The sequence below is a fragment of the Bufo gargarizans genome, chromosome 10 (assembly GCF_014858855.1).
Source record: "Bufo gargarizans isolate SCDJY-AF-19 chromosome 10, ASM1485885v1, whole genome shotgun sequence".
In the NCBI taxonomy this organism is placed as follows: Eukaryota; Metazoa; Chordata; class Amphibia; order Anura; family Bufonidae; genus Bufo; species Bufo gargarizans.
The window spans coordinates 87,215,743-87,231,926 of NC_058089.1; the positions used below are offsets into that span (position 1 = coordinate 87,215,743).

At 43.4% G+C, this 16,184-nt stretch overlaps 1 protein-coding gene across 1 annotated transcript in view; it reads right to left on the reverse strand.

Moving 5' to 3' along the window:
- The window catches only part of HSF4 (heat shock transcription factor 4), an 84,229-nt gene extending 70,755 nt beyond the window's left edge, over positions 1–13,474 (reverse strand). Inside the window, exon 1 of the mRNA XM_044270981.1 lies at positions 13,352–13,474. Within this exon, the coding sequence (XP_044126916.1) occupies positions 13,352–13,474 (123 nt within the window). The remainder of the gene's footprint in view (positions 1–13,351) is intronic.
- Positions 13,475–16,184: the final 2,710 nt, after the last annotated feature.

Genomic DNA, 16,184 nt, shown 5'->3' on the forward strand with positions numbered 1-16,184 from the left:
GGAAAAAAGACTTTTGGTCACCTTTTCCCTATGTTTTTCTGTGTCTAATCTGTCCATGTATAAGAGTTGTTTCATGGTACGACGTTCTGCAGTTTATTAAATCATTTACTACCCAATTGATGCCTCCTATACTCATCTGCCTTAAAGGGGTTCTCCGGGCTTTCAATATTGATGACCTATCTCAGGATAGGTCATCAATATCAAATCGGCGGGGGTCCTACACCCAGCATCCCCGTTGATCAGATACATTGAAGGAAGGCGCGCGCAGTATGCATGTGCCATCTCCCGTCTCTCTTCCTGCTTGCTGCAGCTATGTCTATGGCAAAGCATCCTGAGGAGAAGTCATCAATATTAAAAACACAGAGAACCTCTTTAAGCTGCAATTGAAGTAACAGTATGAACAATTCCCACATTTGAAGTTACCTTTAGGGATCATTCTTTCCAACCAAGCACTAGGTGGTCTAGTATATCTGCTCCTAACTAATACGTCTTAAATGGTTCTTCTTTTCCTGAAATAAATAATCGGTTGTCTTTCTACCAGTTCACCTAACCCCACATCTCCCTCTAACAGGTGCCGGTTATTCTGTATAGCAGTGCGTATTGCTGATACCATTGGGCTGTGTTTAAAAGAAAATGCAGCCCTCTTTTCAGGAGTGAAGGGACCTTTTTTTGTGGGAGTGGAGCAATGTGCCCCTTTGTATTTGTGATGCTCGACTGAGTGCCTCATCTAGCAATTGATGGGGATACCCTCGTTGTAATGCTTTTTGAAAGTTGATCCTTTTCAGACGGATGTACTGACCGTATTGTACGGCTTTTTTTTACACTATATAAGTGGAAGCTGTCAAAATGTAACAAAGCGTTGATGGCAGTGGGCTTCCTGCATCAATCTGTTACAATACTTCCATTATGTATCCTCACCAGCACATCAAGGAAGTCCAAACATTCCTTGCTAAAATGTGAGGTGAAGCTCATGTTCATGTTGTTAGAATGATTAGGTAGCTCACAAAATCATGAAACGCAATATCATCACCTGACCAGACGATAAATATATTGTCCACATCACAAAGGAATAACAATGTGCTGGACGTATGGATTCTGAACCGAAAAAACTAAAGTGTCTTCAAACACGACGAGAAATATATTGGCGACAGTACAAGCGACGGGTGTACCCATCGCCGTACCCACCTTTAGATGGTACCACTTGCTATCAAAGGAAAATGGTCAAAACAAAGGCCAGTGCTTCCATAATGAATTCTAGAAACTCACCGCTTTTCTCTGTAGTCTCTAATATCCTACAAACAGAATCTACCCCTAGATCTTGTGGGATACGGGTTTAGAGGCTTTCTCTGTGGCCAATTTGTTGTCATCATGCTACTCAAACCCATAAAGCTGCTTCAAAAATGTGTTGGTGTCCTTTAACTACAAAGGTATTCTTATTAGAATGGGGCGTAATAGTCAATCCACATACTTTGACAGTTCAGAATCCATACGTCCAGCACATCAAGATATTCCTTCATTATGTGGACAATATATTTATCGTCTGGTCAGGTGATGATATTGCGTTTCATATTTTTGTGAGCTACCTAATCATTCTAACAATATGAACATCACATTTTAGTGAGGAAAGTTTGGACTTCCTTGATGTGATGGTGAGGATTCACAATGGAAGTATTGTAACAGAAGGATGCAGGAAGCCCACTGCCACCAACGCTTTGTTACATTTTGACAGCTTCTACTTATATAGTGTCAAAAAAAAGCTGTACCATACGGTCAGTTCATCTGTCTGAAATGTCTCTTCAAATGTGACATTGCGCCTGAAAACTATTCCAGCAAAATCTGCCCTCCGTTTACAATATGGCGCTCCTATTCTTCTGCGCCCTGTCGTGTGCCCATACAGCAGTTTACGATCACATATGGGGTGTTTCTGTAAACTGCAGCATCAGGGTGATAAATATTAAGGTTTGTTTGGCTGTTAACCCTTGCTGTGTTACAGGAAAAATTGATCAAAATGGAAAACCTGCACAAAAATATAAAATATTAAAATTTTCCCTCCATTTTGCTTTAATTCTTGTGGAATACCTAAAGGGTTAACAAAGTTAGTAAAATCAGTTTTGAATAACTTGAGGGGTTTAGTTTCTAAAATGAGGTCATTTATGTGTAGTTTCTACTATGTAAGCCCCAAAAAGTGACTTCATAACGGAACTGGTCCTTAAAAAAGTGGGTTTTGGCAATTTTCTTAAAAAAAGCCTTTTAACTTCCTGAAAAAAATAAAATGACATTATGCCAACATAGTTGTATGGGGAATGTAAACTAATAACTATTATGAAGTATCACTATCCGTCTTAAAAGCAGAGAAATTCTAATTTTGAAAATTTTCTGCAAATTTTTGATTTTTTTATGCATAAAGGTAAACATTATCAACTAACATTCACCACTAACATAAAGTATGATGTGTCACGAGAAAACAATCTCAGAATGGCTTTTATTCCAAAAGAAGCGTTCCAAAGTTATTACCAAATAAACTGACACATGTCAGATTTGAAAAATGGGGCTCCGGCATTTGGTCCAAACTGGCTGTCGCTTGAAGGGGTTAACAAGGCCCAGTAACTCCTACAGAATCAGTTTGGGGGCTTTGATGGCCTGCAGCCCACCACTGCTGTTCTCGTTGTAGAGTACAGTGTGCTAAAGAAGGCTGTACAAATCCACTACGACAAAGACAGGGTGCACTGGCTGACCACCTGCTTCAAAAATGGCGATATCCTAGTGGCCGACAGAATCAAGACCAGCAATTTGCCTCTATCTGTTTGCGAGCAGATTAATAACATCTACAGTGTAGTGGTCACTGAGTCCCTGAAACATCTAAAATTTCTCAATGTAGATCAGCAGAGAAACACCTATGACTGTGGGGTGTTCGCCATAGCATTTGCCTTTGAGTTTCTGGCAGATGACAGAGAACCCACGGCGATCTTCCAGCACAACGTGATGAGAGACCATCTAATAGCCTGCCTGCAGAATGGCAGGATCACAGGGTTTCCCAAAAAGGTCAATTAGCGACTCCATGTCTTTCATGACATGTCGAGTCTATGATGGGCCAAGAGATCGCCCTGACCAGAAGCCTGATATTACAGAAACAGACCTGGATCCTCTATGTCACCAAAGCTGCAATCTCTACCCAACCCCAGATTACAACCGCTGACCCATGGTACAGGTCTAGAACCCACAGACTTGTTGGCATCGGTAAGCAACCAGTGACTTTTCTAAGTTTGATCATCACCATGTACTGATTGTAATATTGTCTTCTCATGTAATAATATATGTATATGTAGTAAGTACTTAGACAACCACCAAAGGTTTGGGATAATCACACCCACAAACACTGGTCTTTTAGCCTATGGGCCCCATAACTTTTCTGTGTAGGTATAGTTATACCGATTTATGAGGGGGTATCTTCATTTATTATTTTAACTCAGTCCTAGAGACCTGATTATCAGGTAGTTGTGTCCCGGGCACATGTGTCAGACTATCAAATGATAGGGACCGTATCCATGAGAAGACCTTGTATCTTTATTGGATATATTGATGATTTGTAATTTTTCTGCTTCTTGATATTTCTGGAGTTTTCTGTATAATTTGGACACAGCAGTATCCACTGGTCACCACTGGAAAAAAAACAGCCTGGGGTTAAGAGGGCAATTGCAGCAGATCGGATCACCAGAGGTCTGAGACAAAATGAGGCGCAGAATAAACCATCTCCTGATCTTCCCCAGTGACCCCTGCTAGAAGGTATTGGTCTTAAGAACCCAAAAGAGCCCTAAATAAAGGTAAGATCCTTGTTATAGGAGTCATAAAATGTAATGTGATTTTTGACAGGAGCTCATAATAATAACAGACATGTTGCCAAGTTCTGGAGACACCAGAGTGATGACACAGAATAATTTAGGGTTTAGATTCTCCACAAAGATGAGCAGGGCAGTGGCCATTAGTTCAAAACCATCCAAATTGCCTGATACATGGCATATAAGTATGAGAGAATTCTAACTGCCTGAAGTCACCACTAAGGGGAGCTCCCATTGACCTTGATATGTAGATCACCTTGAACAATGGCTCCCAGATTTTTAACTATGGAAGTGTATAAGAAAGCAGGGGTTTTAGCGATATGTATCAGGAAAACTGAGCTCCAAACCCTAAAAAGATATATGAAAATAAATCAGCCCACAATTATAAGGTGTATTATGTTTATGTTGGATACAACAGTGGGTCCCAGAACAAAAATAACAGCTATAACAGTCAATGACAATGATAAGCATTGGAATTGCTGTTAGAAACATGGGCCCAAGTTTAATACAGTTAAAGGGATTACAATGACCCACAGTGACCGGGAGAAAATTGTGTGTCACTTACATATAATTTTCCACTGCTTCATGTTCAGTCATAATTAGTTATATTTTTTGAATCTGCAGATCACTGTACCAGAGCGGGGGTCTCACTGTGTCCCTGCAATGAATATGGGATACAGCTGGAGGTGATGACTCTACCACAAGTCAAAAACATGGTGGTGACCGTGTCGGGATCAGATGACCTGAGCTTCAGCAAGAGGCAGATTCCGGGCTCGGTCTCTGCACTCACCCACCAGACTTTCTGCAGTCAGACGTATTCACTAAAGAAGCTACTTTCCTGACAAAGGCAGATTCCAGACTTGGTCTCTGCAATAACCACTGGACTTGACATTCACCGTACTCCCCGCGGACAGATGTATTCACCGAAGAAGCAATTTTCCTGCTGCATCAAAAGGCAGATTCCAGGCTTGGTCTCTGCAAAAGTCAACGCACTTGACATTCACCATTGATTCAAGGAAAAATCTACCGCCCTTGTCACGTGTCATCATTTTCTTCCACTGCCTAGGGGAAGGGCAGTCCTTCAGCCATGGTTCCCTAGAGGTTTCCTCCACTGGGGGGGGTTTCCTCTCCTGAGTGCTGAAGGCCCGACTCTCCATGAGTCAAAGGCCCATCATCAACGGGGCCACATTTCAGACCAGTGCCCTGACTTCTAATGAGAACATCTACTGTACCTTTGATTAATTTCAGTTAATAAAGAAGTCAGTGTATATTAAGTAGTGGTGTGTCTGAGACTCTTTATGAATCTTCCTAGTCAACTGGATGGGGGTGCAGGGTGTCAGACCTCTGCTCATCAGATGGTTTTACAGCTTAGCTTATTTTTTTTATCCCCTACCTACAGGATAGGGGATAAGTGTCTAATCGGTGAAAATTGCTGGGTCACCCATGATCATGAGAACGGGGATCCTGTGTGCCCTAAGAACACCGGTCAACCATATTCCCTTCTGCTTCAGTCAATGTCTATGGGACTTCTGGAAATAGCTGAGCATTGTACTCAGCTATATCCAGCAGTTGCATAGAGAGTGAACAGAGTAGCTGTGTGCACGCTTGACATGCAACTTCATTCATAAGGGGACACAGGATACAGTTCTGGTGATCAGTGGTGGTCCCAGATATTCTGTGGATAGGGGAAAGTTTTGTATTGACAGAGACTATCTCTGGCAACATACAGACGTGGACAAAATTGTTGGTACCCTTTGGTCAATGAAAGAAAAAGTCACAATGGTCACAGAAATAACTTTAATCTGACAAAAGTAATAATAAATTAAAATTCTATAAATGTTAACCAATGAAAGTCAGACATTGTTTTTCAACCATGCTTCAACAGAATTATGTAAAAAAATAAACTCATGAAACAGGCATGGACAAAAATGATGGTACCCCTAACTTAATATTTTGTTGCGCAACCTTTTGAGGCAATCACTGCAATCAAACGCTTCCTGTAACTGTCAATGAGACATCTGCACCTCTCAGCAGGTATTTTGGCCCACTCCTCATGAGCAAACTGCTCCAGTTGTGTCCGGTTTGAAGGGTGCCTTTTCCAGACTGCATGTTTCAGCTCCTTCCAAAGATGCTCAATAGGATTGAGGTCAGGGCTCATAGAAGGCCACTTTAGAATAGTCCAATTTTTTCCTCTTAGCCATTCTTGGGTGTTTTTAGCGGTGTGTTTTGGGTCATTGTCCTGTTGCAAGACCCATGACCTGCGACTGAGACCAAGCTTTCTGACACTGGCTAGTACATTTCTCTCTAGAATTCCTTGATAGTCTTGAGATTTCATTGTACCCTGCACAGATTCAAGACACCCTGTGCCAGACGCAGCAAAGCAGCCCCAGAACATAACAGAGCCTCCTCCATGTTTCACAGTAGGGACAGTGTTCTTTTCTTGATATGCTTCATTTTTTCGTCTGTGAACATACAGCTGATGTGCCTTGGCAAAAACTTCGATTTTTGTCTCATCTGTCCACAGGACATTCTCCCAGAAGCTTTGTGGCTTGTCAACATGTAGTTTGGCATATTCCAGTCTTGCTTTTTTATGATTCGTTTTCAACAATGGTGTCCTCCTTGGTCGTCTCCCATGTAGTCCACTTTGGCTCAAACAACGACGGATGGTGCGATCTGACACTGATGTTCCTTGAGCATGAAGTTCACCTTGAATCTCTTTAGAAGTCTTTCTAGGCTCTTTTGTTACCATTCGGATTATCCGTCTCTTAGATTTGTCATCAATTTTCCTCCTGCGGCCACGTCCAGGGAGGTTGGCTACAGTCCCATGGATCTTAAACTTATGAATAATATGTGCAACTGTACTCACAGGAACATCTAGTTGCTTGGAGATGGTCTTATAGCCTTTACCTTTAACATGCTTGTCTATAATTTTCTTTCTGATCTCTTGAGACAGCTCTTTCCTTTGCTTCCTCTGGTCCATGTCGAGTGTGGTACACACCATATCACCAAACAACACAGTGATTACCTGGAGCCATATATATAGGCCCAATGGCTGATTACAAGGTTGTAGACACCTGTGATGCTAATTAGTGGACACACCTTGAATTAACATGTCCCTTTGGTCACATTATGTTCTGTGTTTTCTAGGGGTACCATCATTTTTGTCCATGCCTGTTTCATGAGTTTATTTTTTTACATAATTCTGTTGAAGCATGGTTGAAAAACAATGTCTGACTTTCATTGGTTAACATTTATAGAATTTTAATTTATTATTACTTTTGTCAGATTAAAGTTATTTCTGTGACCATTGTGACTTTTTCTTTCATTGACCAAAGGGTACCAACAATTTTGTCCACGTCTGTACCCACTAAAGTAAAAAAATGTGGATGCAACATAGACCACATCCTTTTTTTTGCAGATACGCGATTTGCAGACCGCAAAACAGATATGGTTGTGTGCATGGGGCCTTATACAGATTCTAAAAAAATAAAATAATTAAGAGGTACAGTCAGCAGTGTACTGTACCTCCAACGGAGGCAGACCACACATCTGCTATGGGGCCCCTGCCTCCTAATTACACTTAATTCTCGTTCCTGTCTCGAGTCCTTGTCTGGGGCTCAGGCTCTGCTTTCCAGCTCCCTGCTTCCTCTGCCCTGTCCTCAGGGCCCCCCTTTACTCATTAGTGTCTAGCGCTGCAGCCACTAGAGTCCCAACTAGCGCTCTATGTTGTCTCACTGCTGGGTGCTGAGCTGGGTTTGGGTTTTGCACAGAGTCCTGCATTTTTGCATGTTAGTGCCGGTAATTATCTGCATTTTCATTCACCTTGTCAGTTTGAATGTTGACTCATTTTTCAGCCAAATAACAGTTATAGGACTGCAATATGTGAACGTGGCCTTACAGAAGACTTTATTTTAGTGGATACCCCTGCAGATGTGTCATGCACAGATGACCCCCTAATAGTCTGCTGGTCACAAAAATTCCCATTACAATATATCTTAGATGCTTCTTAGAACAGCATATGTAAATGTGTAGATTTCTGGTTTCTCACTCCCCTTCTCTTAATTCCAATCCCATCCCATCCCTTGGTTGAACTTGATTGACACGTGTCTCATTTTCACCTGTAGTATACGGTTAGAATGCTTCTACGGTCAGTTTCACATGAGTGTTATGTGCCTGCTTTTCTGTTTCCATGCTCCCAAATGAGTGGATCGGTACAGGAGGGGGAGGTAGTTGGCACAGCACTGGCGTGTATGGGCTCATGAATCCTGCCCGTGGGACCTATTAAGAGATTCTATGAAGTGAACCCGTTAACAACCCATAATGGATTTATCCATCATTGATGGGCATCTATGGGGTGGGCTCACAAGATGATCCCATGATGATGCGGTGAGTGCAAGCTGTATAATACTGCTGATACCCGGTCGCAATGACCTGGATTGGTCACATCTCTCAGATGCCGCAGTCAGCAGCAACTGCAGCAGCTGAGCGATTAGACAGAGGGATCTTGACTAGCCCCTGGAGTGGGGGTTGCACGGAAGGGTGGGGTTTACAAGGAAGTTGGCAATGGGTCCAGCCTTTTCTAGTTACGGCCCTGCGGTCTGCAGTTTGCTAAAGATCACCTGGACAAGCCAGAAGGCTACTGGGACAATGTTTTGTGGACAGATGAGACCAAAATACAGTAGAACTTTTTGGTTTAAATGAGAACCATTTATGTTTGGAGAAAGGAGAACTCTGCATTTCAGCATAAAAACCTCATCCCATCTGTGAAACACTGTACTGATAGTAATATGATTTGGGCCTTTGCTGCATCTGGGCCATTAAAGCTTCCCATCAATGATAGAACAATGAATTCTGAAATATACCATCTCAAGAGAACGTGGGTCATGAAGAAAGGCAACGATCCTAAGCACAAGTCGTTCTACCAAAGAATGATTAAAAAAGAAAAAAGTTAAAGTTTTGGAATGGCCAAGTCAAAGTCCTGACCTTAATCCAATAGAAATGTTGTAGAACGACCTGAAGTGAGCAGTTCATGGGAGGAAACCCACCAACAGAACAGAGGTGAACCTGTTTTGAACAGAGGAATGAGCTCAAATTCCTCCAAGCCGATGTGCAGGACTAATAAACAATTACTTGAAACGTTTAGTTGCAGTTATTGCTACACAAGGGAGAGGTCACACCAGTTACTGAAAGCAAAGGTTCACATACTTTTGCCACTGACAGACGTGTGATGTTAGATCATTTTCCTCAATAAATAAATGACCAGGTCTAATGCTTTTTACTCGTTTGTTTGAGTTGGCTATCTGTATCTACTTTTAAGACTTGTGCGAAAATCTGATGAAGCTTTAGGTCAAATTTATGCAGAAACATAGAAGATTCAGAATGGCTCACAAACTTTCAAGGACCGCTGTATATAGTGAGTCCAGATATCCTGACTATTAGATGTCCATAGTCAATTAAACAAGATAAATGGGGCTTCCACTATGTTCCCACATGGAGGCCCTGTATTTTGTTAGGCACTGGGGCAGTGATGCATCACAAGATGGTATTGGATTGCCCCTATGGTATGTGCAGTATACCATCATGTCTGGGATATCAACATTACCATGCTGGGGCATATTTGAACTAGAGAATTCACATGCTGGATTTAACGCAAACTGTGTTATTCAAGACATCGGATGGCTAAGTCCCTATTATCCCACATTGGTATTTACTACTACCCCATCCTTTTTTATTTATATCAGGCATGCTCGACCTGCGGCCCTCCAGCTGTTGTAAAACTACAACTCCCACCATGCCCTGCTGTAGGCTGATAGTCGTAGGCTGTTCAGGCATGCTGGGAGTTGTAGTTTTGCAACAGCTGGAGGGCCGCAGGTTGAGCATGCCTGATTTATATGGCGAACACCTACGTACCAAAAACACATCACAGAAGTAAAAATATATATAAAATTGTATTAGATATCATTAAAAATAGACATTAAACAATTCATAAAGAACTTTCTGCGAAAATGCTTGTACATGCCCTTATCATCTCCCGCCTAGACTACTGCAACACTCTCCTCTGTGGCCTTCCATCTAGCACTCTCACACCCCTCCAATCTATCCTCAACTCTGCTGCCCGACTAATCCACCTCTCACCCTATTATTCCTCTGCCTCTCCCCTTTGCCAATCCCTTCACTGGCTCCCCATTGCCCAGCGAAGTCACTTCAAAGTACTAACAAATACATACAAGGCCGTCCATAACCTGTCCCCTCCCTACATCTCTGAGCTACTTTCCTGATACATCCCCACACGCACTCTCCGATCCTCACAAGACCTCCTTCTCTCCTCTCCTCTTATCACCTCTTCCCACAATCGCCTCCAAGATTTCTCCCGCGCATCCCCCATACTCTGGAACTCGCTACCCCAACATATCAGACTCTCACCTACAGTGGAATCCTTCAAAAGAAACCTGAAAACCCACCTCTTCAGACAAGCCTACAACAAGTGACCCTGCTCCCTCTATACCGCCATGACCAACTTCACCCGCACCTACTGTGTCCTTCTCCCATAGCATGTAGATCGTAAGCCCTCACGGGCAGGGCCCTCTCTTTGTTTATGATTAGTGCAATTGTCTGTATTATTTTTGTGCACCCCTTATCATATGTACAGCGCTATGGAATGAATGGCGCTTTAATAATAAACAATAATAATAATAAAGGAGTGGCAAAGAAAAAAAGGGGGAGGACAGCATAGGTGCACATATACAGACTATCATAAAGGAGTGCCGGAACTGAGATTATATATGAAAAATACATCCCGGCAAAGTGCTAAGTGCTGTAAGGTGAAAGAAGTCTTCAAAGGTAGCATAACTTGTATTGCGAATAGTACAAACATCAAATAATACTGACCACCAAGCTGGCTCCCAGCCCAACGCACGTTTCACCTCTGGCTTCCGCCAGGGGGTATATAGGGGTATATACTATTTTTTCATATATGATTTCAGTTCAGGCACTCCTTTATGATAAACTACAAATTGGCATGGCATTAAAAAGCAGGAAGTGCATAACCCCATATGCAGTGGGGCATCTATACCGAGGGGGGGGGGGGGGCAGATCCTGCACTTGTGGCCCGCTGCTAATGGCAATCCCCAGCAAAAATGCATACAATGGAGGATGCCTGCAGCGGACCACAAGTACCACAATGGACAGCCTACACAAGACAGCAATTGTGTGGATGTGATAAGCAGTCAAAATAACATAACAAAAACAAAGACAGGTGCACTCTGCGGTCACCGCAGAGTGCACCTGTCTTTGTTTTTGTTATGTTATTTTGACTCCTTTATGATAGCCTGTATATGTACACCGATGCTGTCCTCACTTTTTTTTTTTTTTGCAAGTGACTGAAACCCTTTTATGAATTGCTGTATGTCTAATTTTAATATCTAATAAAGTGATACATAATTTTATGCTTTTGTCGTGTGTTTTTGGTAGGTGTTCTAATGGCTTCTGTTACACTCCACTATCTATATCACACTCCACTATCTATATAGGTCCTGCCCATTTGTATAGGTGTTTGCTTTATGTGGAGGTAGTATATTGTAGTCTATGTATTTTATAAGGATCAATTAATAGTGGAGTTTTATGTTCAGTGATTAGTATAGTAGAAGAAGTGCATAAAATGATGGATGAACGTAGCGCCATCTAATGATAGGAGATAATTCAGAACTATCAATAATGAGGCTTTCTAATGATAACATTGCATGTTTGGTACCAAAGTGATCCGATACAGTCAAACAGACTTCCTTATGGACTATTGGACCGGGTTTTTCTCTTTCTTTTCTAAATCTGATTATAATTGTATATGATATACTTGATCGTTTTAGTGCAATCTAATGTGATTACTGTGGATGAACGGATATGCAGTCATGCTACATACAATAATTCTGCTTGTGAAAAATCCGCCAAGGATAGCTCCATGTGGCCATTCCGCAAATTATAGAAAATGTGTTATTCTGGTCCGGACGAGAATAGTCCTTTCTATTGATGGGAGTGAGAAAACGTGGAATACACACTGGAGGTATCCATTGCGGATCCGTTGTTTGCAGAACGAAATACGGATACAGCTGTGTGCATGAACCCTTAGGCCTGGTTCACACCTGAGCATTTTAAAGCTTTACAGGTGCTTCTTTGGGGCGTATTGTCGCGCGTTCCCGCACATAGACTTAGCGGGAACGCGCGACAATGGGCGTTTGCTTGTTTCCTTGAGTGTATGTAAACACCCGATAAACACGCTTGTAAACAGCGCTTATCGGGTACGCTCAGGTGTGAACCCAGCCTTAGGGTCTATTCAGATGGTGCGGTTGAGGTGCTGTTCCACAGCTAACCCAGTTGCAAAGCGATTTGTGAAAAAAACGCTTGTGGTTTTTGAGGCACAGTTTTTTGGCTGTATGGGAAGAAACGCACCTCATCTGAACAGACAACTCAGGGGCTTCTGCTGGAAGGTAACGCCTAGGCTCAGTAATTCAGACCTCCGGACTCTTAGGCTATGTAGACATCTACACCACAGGTTCTATATTATAAGCCCCTATTGCAGATTCCGTTAAAAATAATGGACAAATCAGGTAGGAGAAAATGTTGTTGCAAACCAGACAAACGCTTTGTAGTCAATGCAGGTCTATCATGGGCAATACTATGGGTTTTTCCCCCAATTTTTCTGTTCTTCTAAAGGAAAAAGCTGGCGTAGATGTGAATGTTGCCTAAGGCTACTGTCACACTTGAATTTTTACTGGATCCGGCAGGGCTCAGCAAAAACGCTTCCGTTACTGATAATACAACCGTCTGCCTACATTATGATCGGATTCGGTTGTATTATCTCTAACATTGCCAAGACGGATCCGTCACGAACACCATTGAAAGTCAATGGGGGACAGATCCTGTTTTCTATTGTGTCAGCGTCTTGCTCTGCACCCCATGACGGAAAGAAAACCGAAGCTTGCTGCGGTGTGTTCTCCAGTATGAGAACGCAACCAAACGGAACGGAATGCATTTTGGAGCACTCCATTCTGTTCAGTTACATTTTGTCTCCATTGACAATGAATGGGGACAAAACGGAAGTTTTTCTGGTATTGAGACCCTATGACGGATCTCAATACCGGAAAATAGAAATGATAGTGTGAAGGTAGCCTTCGTGTGGTATACAAATAACGGATCACTCAGCCCTCAGTCTTGTACAGTAAGTCATCAGTCATTTGGAGACTACCATGGGTACAACTATAGAGGGTGTAGTTAGAGGTTGCCGTCACACTTGGGCACTGGCCCCTGAGGGGGACCAAAGGCCCCTCTGCCACATAAGAAGACTCCAGTATTATATGTAGCACATGCAGTTACACTAGGGATGGGGGCTTCAAGTTACAGCCATATAAACCCATCATTACGTTGCGGCACGCTCCTGACATTGGTTTTATAACATTTTTACACTATCAAGGTGAGTACAGAACACAGTAATCTAACATGTCACTCTAGCCCCCAGTACGTACCACACTCCAGCATATAAGATGGTTGGTTTCAGGGTCTTCCACCAGAGTCCACAGCTTGGTGAGGAAGGCTGGCACGTTACTACAGTAGCCATCCATCGCCAGGGAGTTAGCAGATTCCTGCATGGTGGCAAATACATGCTACTCAAACTCCATGCCTGTCAGATGGTAGAGTGATAGGGAGAGCCGAGAGGGACCCATGTACCGAGGTCAGAGTGTCACAAAGAGAGTGGCTGCAGCTGATTCCCACCACCAGGTCACACTGATAGACACTCAGCAGTAATTTGCTGGCACTGACCCCCTCCCCACTACGGGACAATGGCCAGTGATGCGCTATTCATACTCCGACCACAATGCTCTGAACAAACATGCATCATCATGTAAAGAGATCCCACACCACCCATTCAGTGCCCTCTGAATCACAGCACATAACTGGGGCCGTTCAGCATTTGCTATGGTTGGCACATAAACCTTGAGAAAAAACTGCTCACATCGAAGTTATAGTCTATTTATCTTTTACTTGCATGGCACCAACCTGTTCTACGGCGGTGTACAACGAGGCATTCACGTCAGTGGGGCGATTAATCTAATTTCTCTGCACTTAGGTAAGATCAATGGCCAATATCAAGGTGAAGGCTACGTGGCGGCATGTGTCGTGCGACAAAAAAGGGTATGGCCACACAGCGACATTTGTCGCGCGACTAGAAAGTTGTGCGACATATCATGTAATGTATTTCAATGGTGTTGCAAGGTGACAGCCGCAAAAAAAATTCTTGCTTGGATGGATTTTTTTTAAACTGTCGAGTGGCAGTCGCAGCATGTGACATTGGGACATCATTGAAATACATTACATGAAATGTCACGTGACGTTCATGTCGCACGACACATGCCGTGTAGCCCTAGGCTAACATATGATAAGGCAAACCATGGAGAGAGGAACAAAGAGGGTCGGCCTGCGTGAGGATGGGAGAGGAGGTGTCTGAGAGTTGTCAAGAAGGATTTGGTAGATACTGATATAATCCTGTAGTTCACAGGAAGTCAGCCACACAGGAGAGACTGACCAGATCTACACAGGAGAGACTGACCAGATCCACACAGGAGAGACTGACCAGATCCACACAGGAGAACAAGCTCTAGCCTGGTGGTTAGACTAAACTCACATGTCAAAGCTTCTCATAATGAAAGGGTCCAAAATGTATGAAAACAACTGAGATGAAAGAATAGAATTTTGGCCGTGAGTTAGCATTATATGTAACAAAAAAAATAACTTTGGGTGCTTCTTCAACCTTTTTCACTCTGTGTTGTACTATGATGTCACAGAGTGCCGTAAAAGTACGTCATTGCGATGGTGCAGGGCCTGTGTCATCGCTTTCGGGTGCCAGTTACATGATACAGCAGGTACTGCCAGGTTCAGAGATAACTCCGATCCCAGCAGTTTGAGGGTACATCCACATATGATGGACAATACAGTGGAAAAGTCAGCTGTGGATTTTGCTGCTTAGGCTACTTTCACACTAGCGTTCGGCTGTCCGCTTGTGAGCTCCGTTTGAAGGGGCTCACAAGCGGACCCGAACGCTTCCGTCCAGCCCTAATGCATTCTGAGTGGATGCGGATCCGCTCAGAATGCATCAGTCTGGCGGCGTTCAGCCTCTGCTCCGCTCAGCAGGCGGACACCTGAACGCTGCTTGCAGCGTTCGGGTGTCCGCCTGGCCGTGCGGATCCGTCCAGACTTACAATGTAAGTCAATGGGGACGGATCCGTTTGAAGATGACACACTATGGCTCAATCTTCAAACGGATCCGTCCACCATTGACTTTCAATGTAAAAGTCTGGACGGATCCGCTCAGGCTACTTTCACACTTCGAAAATTTTATACAATATAATGCAGACGGATCCGTTCTGAACGGAGCCACCGTCTGCATTATATGAGCGGATCCGTTCAGAACGCTAGTGTGAAAGTAGCCTTATCTGCAGCAAAACACAACAAAAAACTGCACGTATTACATGTGAATTTTACCGTGGAACTGGCTGTGGATTTCACCCTCTCTCTTGTGAAGTGTAAAATTCATGGGTTGAGATCTGCAGCATTAACGTCAAATCCACACCACAGGTCAATTTACACTGTAGATTTTTTTTATGCAGTGTGTGGATAAGATTTCTTAAAATCACAACCACTTTGCTGGTACTGTACAGCATTGCAGATTTGCAAATATGTGTGAACATAGTTAACGCCACAGCATATAGCGAGGGCGTTTTTGACTGCAGATACTGTTGGCAGCTCATGTGTTAAATCTCTCATGTCTTCTGCCGGCATTGTGGTTTCTCCTGAAGAGGGGGGGGGGGGGGGGGTGTTTCCTTTAGCACTGTGCCTGCCTGTTTGAGTATTTGGTTCACTCCCTTATTCCCCCCTCCTTTTTCTCAGGTTCAGATCAGATGGTCTCTCCTGTCCCTCCCCCTAGAGTTAATAAATAGGAGGGCTTATCACATCTCTGTCTCTTTTCACCGGCACCTTCAACAGGAATTTTCTTACCTTAAAACCTCAGACTCCGCGGTCAATAGTGACTGCAGCACCTGAGAGGTTAGACAGAGGGATGGAGCTCTGTCTTCCAACCGACACCCTATGATTGTATTCACGGGGTGTCAAGTAGTTGTCTATTAAATTATCCTGCTTGGTGACGTGTCCCCCAATGGCACATGACCCAGCAGTGAAGTGCTGCTTGGGGACACCTCACCACTTTGGCTAGTGATTGGCCATAGAGGCGCACATGACTCTCTTACATAAGTTTACAGGTGGGGAACGGAAAATGTTAGGGACAAGTCATGGCTGCAGCAGCGG